Source organism: Sinocyclocheilus anshuiensis, unplaced genomic scaffold (genome assembly GCF_001515605.1).
Source record: "Sinocyclocheilus anshuiensis isolate Anshui unplaced genomic scaffold, SAMN03320099.WGS_v1.1 scaffold1726, whole genome shotgun sequence".
NCBI classification, from domain to species: domain Eukaryota; kingdom Metazoa; phylum Chordata; class Actinopteri; order Cypriniformes; family Cyprinidae; genus Sinocyclocheilus; species Sinocyclocheilus anshuiensis.
In genome coordinates, this window is record NW_015546155.1 from 77,298 (window position 1) to 86,862 (window position 9,565).

Below are 9,565 nucleotides of genomic sequence, written 5' to 3' on the forward strand. Positions count from 1 at the left end.
GTTGACTCTTAACTTTCATAAAGAATATCTCTTTGGATTTGAGACTTTAGTCTTTGCAACTTTACAGATCTTCTTTATGCACCAAGAGCTTGTAACACTCCAAAGAGAAAGGAAAAATTGAAATCGCATCATATGACCCCTTTAAGACAGCATTCTAGGGCGCATTTTATTGGACTGTCTAGTTTCCATAACAATTCCTGCTTTGTAATACACTTTACAAAATAATGAATATTGAGAAGCAATTCAATATTTGCATAGCATTCTAGTCATACACAGAATCATTAATGGCGAGTGTCAATCATATGATCGATCAGTCTTTTATAACATAAAGAAGCAAAAGCGAGAAAATAGAGATATGAGGTATCACGTGAGCAGTGTAGCGCATATAATCGCCAACAGGTGGCGTATTGGTTGTGAATACGATATAAAAACAAGTTCGATTCCCATTTGTTTTTCCACTAGGTTATGAATATTAATTACGTTTGCCCAGTACCCTCAACTGATTTGCTGACGCTGACAAGTAGGCGTTGTACTACGGCTGACCCAATCCTACTACGCTGAAGGTTTATCTTATGAATATTAATTAGGTTACACTGCAGAACTCAAGCGAAAGGTCACTTGTCATGACCTTATTAATATTCATGAGCGAAGCCTTCGCCATAGTAAGTTTCGGAAATACGCAAAGGGAATTGTTTCACTCGTGTAACGTTCCTTCCGGACTGAACCAACCGGAAACCGCCTGCTTATAACTTTTGTCTTCACTGTTGCAAATCGATTAGAAATATCAAACATCATGTCGGGCTCATCAAACATTGTTGCGATGAAGAAAATCGTTCCCTGAATTCTGGTGGTCTTTGAGTTTTGAGAGGGTGTTTGCTTCTTGTCACTTAAGTCTGACTGGAAGACTGGTTGGCAACCAGCTTGGCAGGCCTCAAATAACAGGGAACCACTGTTCCTACTGGTAAAATATACTTGTAAACTACTGTTAAATAGTTTGTTACAAACACATGTGGGGTTTAAAGGGGTCATATGATGCAATTTCATTTTTTCCTTTCTCTTTGGAGTTTTAGAAGCTCTTGGTGCATAAAGAAGATCTGTAAAGTTGCAAAGACTAAAGTCTCAAATCCCGTCTTCTCACAGGTAACTGCGGATTCTCTGGTATATTCAAATGTCCTTGTGTACTCCCCTCGACCAACTCTTGATGGTGTACTTCACCAGGAAGGTGCAGTCATACCTGTTCAGTGCCAATACCGCAGGTAAGGTGACAAACCTCACATCTCTTGCAAATTGATTTTTAGCTTTAGCTTTTTTTTTTTTTTTTAATCCTCTTAAGGTGGTACAGTGTTAACAGTGTGGCAGTGGCACCCACTTGGATCCCATTTGCATCTACTGCTTCAGCCACAGATTTTCTGGATTTTAGCCTCCGATTGATGAGTGGTATGGTATTCAAATTTGCAGAGTTCTGCTTCAGATCTATCTATCATCATCATCATCATCCATTATTATTATTTTTTTAAAGATGACTGGCAGAATGAGAGGGGCTCAAATGTCTATTTTCTCGGGGGTGCGATACAACTTCAAGCATCGGTTACCTTGGCAAAACACTCCCCCCTCCTCCTGTTTTTTGACTGGTGTGTGGCTACACCAACTTTTGGCTTTGATACTAGTGACCTCAAATATTCCTTTGTAGATTATCATGGGTGAGTTTTGTCAGACTTGAATTGCTTATTATTGCATCTAATAGATTAAAACTCCATGTAAAAACTGGTCCTGAAATTACCAATTTGGTGATGAATGTAACTGGTCCAGTAGTACAAACTAATGCGTGCATCTAAAGGGATGTATAAAGTGTTATGCAAGAACTGTTTACTTGTCTTGGCACTGAGAAACACTGTACCGGTCTGTTCGTACATTTGAATTCAGCATTTTGAGCTACTTGAAAGGAAGCTCCAATCATGTAGACTACTTTCAGATGTCTTGCAGACAGTAGGAGTTTGTACTCTCGCTCCAAGTTCTTGTCGAGGAGTCAAGGCAACAGATTAAACCTGCTACTGGATGCCTTCAGATTCCACAAACTGACCAGCAACTTGGTGAGCAGAAGTTAAGATTAATTAACGGATAGTTCACCCAAGAATGAAGATTTTCATTCAAAGACTGAAATGCACTATGCGACTTGCACAGAATTTTGCCCTGATTTGCAGTGTGGATGAGTTGGCACTAGTTGCTAAAAGTCCGAGCCAATCTGCAGATATTAACCACTCCGATTTGACAAATTTCACAGAAAATCGTATAGTGTATGATGGACACTGACACTCATTTGATGTGTGTACATATATTCCATCCAGTTTGAGGGTATCAAACATATTTGCTATTTCAAGCTGATTTGAACACCATTTGTCCTGCATCTCCTAGTAATAAGGTGTCCGTTTCTGCCTGAGATTGTGCTTGGAATGACTTGGAAGTCTGGGAGTGTGTGTGTGATCCTCATTGGTTTAGTGCATGATGCCCAGATTTTCTCTGTAACCATTTACAAAGTTGGTAAGTGTATGATGCCTAGTGTTTTAAAATCTGTTCAGATTTGAAGTCGAGTAGTGCATTTCAGCCTTAATCCTCTCAATTCGTTCCAAACCTGTATGCCCTGTTCGTTAATATGGTCAATTGTTGTTTTGGACCCCAAGACTTTCCATTTGGATCAAAATCTTTAAAATACCATCACTGTGTTGCATAGAAAGGCATGCAGGTTTGGAAAAACATGAAGATAAGTGACAATTTTTGGTTTAAGACTATTTGTCTACCTAGTTAATCTAATTCTGCAGTGCATCCTGGTTTTATTTGAAACAGGTGTTCATCACATGTTACCTGAAGGCCATCCCTACTGTGTATTCTGTGAGCTCTCAGAATCGAGCATGTTCTTTTATTGATGGAAGGTAATGACTGACTTCATTAAAACTTTGGTGTCAGTCAATGGCTCTTTATGTAAGAACCATTGTGGACCTTGCAGGTGGCAGTCTGTGGATGGAAATGATGAGGTGTGTAACACCTGTGAGCCGTCCAAACAAACTGCGGCAGAGCCTAAACCAATCCAGCCTTTCCGCATCACACTAGCCCCTCCCGTCAGGCAGCCTTATTTGGCCCGAAAACCGGGACCTGCTAATTTATTTAGTGTGAGACCCGTTCAGTCATTAGAACCCTTTAAATCTTTCATGCAATCAAGGCAGTATGCTTATGGTGGTCTGTCAAAGAAAGGAACCGACGCCAAAGGTTTGCACATTTAATGTTTCATTCTTTTGCCTGCATTTATTTATTCGAGTCATGTGGCACTCAAACAACTTTCTCCCTTTATAACAGGCTGGGGTAAGATTGCCACCTTGGGTCCTCTATTTCTGACCCCAAAGCAAGAAACGACCACCCAATCAACTGGGTTCCCACAATCCGGCCCAGCTGAGGTCTTCTTGGCATCCGTTGCTGAGGAGCCAGAGCTCTTATTCAAATCGACCAAGATGAGTCCCGTGATTGATGAGCTGGAGTTTAAAACTGATCAAGAGACTGGAAGCTTCAGTCCATTAGAGAAGGGCCTGTTCCTTAATGCTTCTCTTTTCAGTTTAGATGAGGGGAGTGGGTTTGAACAATGACCTGCCGCTTAAGAAAAATTAGCTCAAGGAAAAATGGAAGCTGACAATGTGACTTTCTAAAAATAAAATTTTAGAACATCTTGTCTTGTTCCTTGACATTTCTTTAAATTCTGTGGTCAGAAATATGTTCATGCATTAATACATGCATTTCAATTGTTGAAGTTTGTATTTGACAAAAATTGCACATTCAAGCATGCACTGTACTAATAAATATACTCATGAATTATAACTCAAGGTAATATTTGGCATCTTTTATGGTTCATTTTTCTGAATTGCTCATTTAGTTTACATAACCTTCTAAAAGTCTAGTTACAAAGTCTGCGTTTTGCAACAAATGAAAGTAAAAATTGTACATTAATTAAAAATGTAATAAAAACTTTAGTACTTCAATAGCATATGTTAATAAATACGTTCAGTAATTCAAAGTAATACCCTTTTATGGTTCCTTATAACTCAGGTTCCCGTAATAGTTTACATGATTCTAAACAATTAGTATGAACTAATTGGTTTATGTAACTTTCTGTAAGTGTAGTTAACAGGTTTTGCTGTTTATATGGGCATTTATTTCTTTATAGACTTTAAAGATTTTTATTATTCTAAATGGTCTTGGTTACTGTAATGCATTTATGAATAATTTATAAGTCCAGTAATTTTCAGTAGCGTGCATGGTTTAACATTTTTCATTCAGTTCACATGTTATGAACTATCTTAACTATATTTAGTAGCATTGTGTACTTAACCTTCCATAAAAAGTGGTTAATAAGTTACCTTATTTCTTTAATGACATAACTGATTTTGATCTTATATACTTCAGTCTCTTTGATGTTATTGTCCTCCGGTGTCATTTTCACCAGGTGTGCCACTCGTTTAAAGCCGTCCACCAGACCTGCTCCAGTCCGTGCCAAACACGGCTGAATGAACCAGTCTCGATCACTGCAACTCTTTATCAGGTTAAACTGCTCTGTGATCTCTGTTACCATTGCAGCTCCTACAATATCTTGCTTGTTGGCAAGAACCACCACCGGGAGTCCCCTGAGGTGGTCACTCTTTAAGGTCTGTTCCAGCACGCTCTTGGCCTCGTCCAGATGCTTAATATCAGAAGAGTCCACGACGAACACAATTCCAGCTGTGTCTTGGTAAAAATTCCTCCAGTGCGCTCGCATCTTAATCTGCCCTCCAACGTCCCTCACGGTCAGCGTGATTTTGTCCCTGTTCTTCTTCGCTTCAATCATTTCAACATTGAATCCAACTGTAGGAACCGTGTGGAAGTCCTCATTGTACTTCAGTTTGTAAAGAAGTGTTGATCTTCCAGCCCTAGGAGGAGGATTCGTGCTTCAGGTTTGTGCCTGGATCCTGAATGGCCCATTGTATATGTCAGATGTTCACAAACACCAAAGCTTCTCACTGTGTTCTCTCGACAAATGTGAGTTTACTTAAGATGGTGTCTGCATTACTCTGTGATTTATTATATCTTGCTTATCTACATAGTGCTGTATGATTAATGGGTCAAAGTATCACAGGACACCTCCTAAATGATATGCTAAGAATGCCTGGAATGGAGTCCTGCTCTCTCTCGTGTCTTAAATATTGTACACATTTAAACAAAATATCCCATGATTAAATAAAATTAAAATCTCTTTCATGGATTCTCATGTCACATGGCAAAAATCTCATCACATAAATCCAGTAGCCCCTCACTGCAGAACACAAGATCCAGGGGGCGTGGTTGGATCCACATCTAGGGGGTGGAGATTGGTAGGTTTAGGGGTGGAGATGGGTGGGTTTAGGGACCAGGGGGTGGAGACAGGTAGGTTTAGGTATATGTAAGGTGGGAGAAGTTGGATCTGGAGCCAACCACGCCCCCTGGATCTTGTGTTCTGCAGTGAGGACCATCTCCATAAATACAGAGTTCTGGCATGAAACTCTAGATGGCGCAGTCCAATAGGTCTAACTCAATCTGACCTATTGACATCATCATCACATGGCACAGCTGATTGGTTCTCTCCTGTATCGGTAGCCAATGAGCTCGCTGCTCAACATTCAAATATATGACTAGTGCTTGCTTCAGAAACCCTCCACCTTCCCCAGCTCCACCTGTATAGATCTGCTACGAGGTGATTCATGTATGCTATACGGGCGTTATTTCATGTATGTTATATTTGCAGCAGCAATATTTCTTACATGCTCACAGCAGCATGTTGTGGATGTATTGGCAGTAGCAAGTCTCATACTTGCAGCATAGCAGATCTATTCTGCCTAGACCAAATACAATAACATTGTCATGTACATTACCATGCCAATCCCTCCGAGAGTTGTCATGACAGAAATCTGTTTCAGTCGTTCCGTTTCAGTAAATGGAAACCAAACAAAAAAGTTTAAGGTATATCCTTCAGACATCCAAAAATCCCATCTCAAGCCTTCCAGATACTTCCAGCACTGGACTGTTTATACCTTTAGAAACCTCAGGATGGATTACAGGGAAAAACAAGAATAACAACGACCACAACTTCACATCCACAGGTTCACATCTGTCTTCCGAGGGTTTTGTCTATCCACACCCCACCAGTTGAATCTGCCACAAAAACCAGTCCAGAGCAGTCGTCGTGACAAATGCCGGGAGTGTCGGTTTTTCACACAACTTTTATAGTTGTAAGTGACGTGAACTCGTTAAACTTAGCTTCCGGCAGCGCACCACCGTTAAAGCTTGGTATGTCACATGGTTCTGGTGCTGCAGTGTGAGGTTACTGCGACTGGGACCTGTGGAAATACGTCAGTCAGTCTGTCAGGAAGAATGCAAACAGCAATGCGTCATAAGCTTATTCTATTTGTTTATTATTTGCCTCCAGGGCCGTCCTTAGCTGACGCGGGGCCCGGTGCGAGGTAGGGAGCGGGGCCCCCCTCGGTCCGTTCACGATCTCGTTCCGGGGCGGGTGGGTTTACTGGTCTTAGCTGGTCTCCCAAGTCCCAAACTGCTCAGGCTGGTTTTAGAGGAGATCTAAAGAGGCTTAGAGGCTGTTTCAGGTGGTCACACACCAGTTTAAACTATAAGACCAGCAAAACCAGCGTAGGTTTTCCCTCGGCCTGCAATTGTTTGATCAAAAATACAGAATATTGTGAAATATAATTACAAATTAAAATAACACTTTTCTTTTTAATATATTTTAAAATGTAATTTATTCATGTGATGCAAAGTTGAATTTTCAGCATCATTACTCGTCTTCAGTGTCACCTTCAGAAATCATTCTAATATGCCGATTATATGTTGAAAACAGTTGTGCTGCTTAATATTTTTGTGTAAACCATTTTTTTTAGCATAGAATAGAAATTTCAAAATGTCTTTGCTGTCACTTTTGATCAATTTAACGTGTCCCTGTTAAATTTTTATTTCTTAAAATAAATTAATCAATAAATCAATCAATCATACTGAGCCCAAATTTGAGTGGCAGAATATGCATGTATATTCAAAATCTTTAAAAAAAAATCAGAGAGAACAAAGACAAGCAAGTTTTGACTTGTTAGGTTTATTTATCACTTTAATCTCCCACATACATTTCACACAGTGCAAGAATTTAAACCTTTGTGTAGATTGGGGCTGGTGCCATTTTTTTTCTGTAAAATAGGAGGAAAGTTGGAGGACTGTTTGCCAGTATTAATTCAACAGTCTTCACAAAATAATTACATACATACAGCAACATTCTACCTTCAATCTGGCCACTTTTGCATTCATATAACCATTAAAACCTTGGCTTAAATGAGCAGTAATGACTAGAATGAATAGGACATTACCTATTATGGAGTTTAATCAAAGTGTAACATTCTTAATTTAGCACAACCTTATTCCACCCTCATTTAAACTAACTAATGAGCAGCACCAGTGTAAATTGGCATTAATGCCTTGAACTGATATGAATGAATCATGCACATCCAAATTCAAGAGCTGGTTACGGTTTCATCATCTTAATTCACAAAAAAAAACAAAAAAACATGATATTTATGCATGTGCATCTTCACGGCAATAGATGTCCTTCTACCATTTATGCCAATTGCTGTTTCACAAATAATATTGCTCTGAATAAGGAAGGTCAGGATACATCTTTACAGTTTAAGGAATTGAAAAAGGAGTAATTACAAAATAAATTTTCCATAAAGTGTCCATTTGGCACACACCAAAAAAATAAAAATTACAATAAATCTGGGAATGCACGTGTTTGCACATGTGTGTCTGTACAGTTTATTGTAATTGTGAGAGAAAAAAAATGTTTGTCTCGTATTACACCATCTAGCGTCTTGCAATATGCATTAATGGAAAGACAATGGAGGCTGTTTATTGATCGGTTGAGGCTGTTTATTAGTTGAGTCCATCTACTCTCCAGTTTTGCTCCCAGAGCTGCTCTTGAACTTCACCACCATGACAGTGATGTTGTCGGGACAGCCGCGGTAGAAAGACTGCAGCACAATGCTCTTGGCGCCAAAGTGCGGCTCATCCAAGCGTTCCCGCACAAAGCGTACGGCCTCCTTGTTGCTGAACGCGTCCCACAGGCCGTCGGAGGCTAGGATCATGAACTCCGGCTGGAGCTTGTCCAGGTCAAAGGTCAAGATATCTGGGTCTGGGATGACCACATTCAAGTTCTTGAGAGGGTAGTCACCAAGTGAGCGCGACATGGCAAGGATGCCTTGCACACGCCAAGAACCGTTGAAACTGATGAAGCCACCTGACCGATGAGATCACAGAGACATGTTATATTCACATAGTGCAGTCACACTGAGGTGATCTGGAACTGTCAGAAAGCCAACACATCTTCAAAAATGATCACAGTCCTACAGCAGTCTTTATAACTGTATTAAGCTAAAAAGTTGAATTACTGTATGTCCATTAACTAACCAATAGTTATTATTATTATTCACTCAAACTCACCTGCTCTCTTGATCCTCTTGCGCTCTTTCAGCTGGTAAGGCTTGTGATCATGTGACAAGGCCACAGCGTTGCCGTCCTTGTCGCAGAGAACGCCGCGAGAGTCTCCGACATTTGCCACAGTCAGTTCACGGTCTGACAACAAGGCTATCAAACACGTCGTGCCTGAAACCAAAAGAGGGATTCAGTATTGTTTACGGTTTCCAGTCAGCAAAAGCCCATGGATAAGATCAACCTCAAACACAGGCTCATCCCTGCTCACCTGCTTCATCATGGCTGGCAGAGAACTTCTCCACCATGTCCCGGTCCACAGCCAGAATGCGCTGCTCTAGGATGGCGGGATAGGACAGAGGGCTGTCTTTCTTTTCCCACTCATAGGCCTGCAGCTGTTGTTTCAGAGCCTCGGGTAGGTGGGCCTTCACATAATCAGCAGCTGCCTGCGAGAAACAGCAAAAACAATGAGGGACTCGCTGTTCCTGTCACAAAAGAGCTCACTTCAGCATTTATAATTGATATTCATGAAGTTCAAAAACTTTAATAATGTGGAAAACTTTATGACTTTTACAATCCTTAAATAGAGTCTTTTAATGCCATCTAATGATTCTGGTTCTAAATATTACTGACAAGATTTATTGTTATATGAACTATTGTTACACTGTGACAATTTTTCTGCAAGTCATGGTAAAAATTATGTGACCCTGGAGCACAAAACCAGTCATAAGTGGCACGGGTATATTTGTAGCAATAGCCAACAATACAATGTATGGGTCAAAATTATCAATTTTTCTTTTATGCCAAAAATCACTAGGATATTAACCCCTTAACTGTCACCCCCCATTTTTTTTTAAATAGACATTAAAGTGCACTATCCAAACTTAACTTAATTTTCAAAAATTTAAATATCAAAAAGTTATAGAAGTTTAAATTTACTGTAAAGAAAATGCACTGTACAATTTGTATGATATTTTATATAAAATAAAAATTTTACATAAGTTTTACTCTAAAATTGCTAAAAAAAAAA

At 39.8% G+C, this 9,565-nt stretch overlaps 2 protein-coding genes and 1 pseudogene across 2 annotated transcripts; 1 reads left to right on the forward strand and 2 right to left on the reverse strand.

Annotated features, from left to right (window-relative positions):
* Nucleotides 1–641: 641 nt before the first annotated feature.
* On the forward strand, nucleotides 642–3,821 carry LOC107701310 (zona pellucida sperm-binding protein 3-like). The gene is made up of 8 exons (XM_016503301.1): nucleotides 642–662; nucleotides 1,141–1,256; nucleotides 1,334–1,437; nucleotides 1,520–1,700; nucleotides 1,973–2,090; nucleotides 2,842–2,927; nucleotides 3,002–3,261; nucleotides 3,349–3,821. Exons 1-8 carry the CDS (start codon nucleotides 642–644, stop codon nucleotides 3,630–3,632), a joined length of 1,170 nt encoding a protein of 389 aa, XP_016358787.1. The 3' UTR covers nucleotides 3,633–3,821.
* A 580-nt stretch (nucleotides 3,822–4,401) lies between these two features.
* Nucleotides 4,402–4,998, reverse strand: LOC107701311 (ADP-ribosylation factor-like protein 14; annotated as a pseudogene).
* Nucleotides 4,999–7,777: 2,779 nt separating this feature from the next.
* Nucleotides 7,778–9,224, reverse strand: LOC107701312 (protein phosphatase 1L-like). The gene is made up of 4 exons (XM_016503303.1): nucleotides 9,207–9,224; nucleotides 8,807–8,981; nucleotides 8,548–8,709; nucleotides 7,778–8,344 (listed from the first exon to the last, which is right to left on the reverse strand). Exons 1-4 carry the CDS (start codon nucleotides 9,222–9,224, stop codon nucleotides 7,995–7,997), a joined length of 705 nt encoding a protein of 234 aa, XP_016358789.1. The 3' UTR covers nucleotides 7,778–7,994.
* Nucleotides 9,225–9,565: the final 341 nt, after the last annotated feature.

Bases quoted from the DNA above. Each gene is read 5' to 3' on its own strand.
- LOC107701310 (XM_016503301.1), top strand. From the start codon at position 642: ATGAGCGAAGCCTTCGCCATA. The intron at 1,701-1,972 runs GTGAGTTTTGTC...GACTACTTTCAG, and splicing joins TCCTTTGTAGATTATCATGG to ATGTCTTGCAGACAGTAGGA. The intron at 3,262-3,348 runs GTTTGCACATTT...CCTTTATAACAG, and splicing joins GAAAGGAACCGACGCCAAAG to GCTGGGGTAAGATTGCCACC.
- LOC107701312 (XM_016503303.1), bottom strand. The intron at 8,710-8,806 runs GTGAGCAGGGAT...TTTTGGTTTCAG, and splicing joins TGCCAGCCATGATGAAGCAG to GCACGACGTGTTTGATAGCC. The intron at 8,345-8,547 runs GTGAGTTTGAGT...CTCATCGGTCAG, and splicing joins CAAGAGGATCAAGAGAGCAG to GTGGCTTCATCAGTTTCAAC.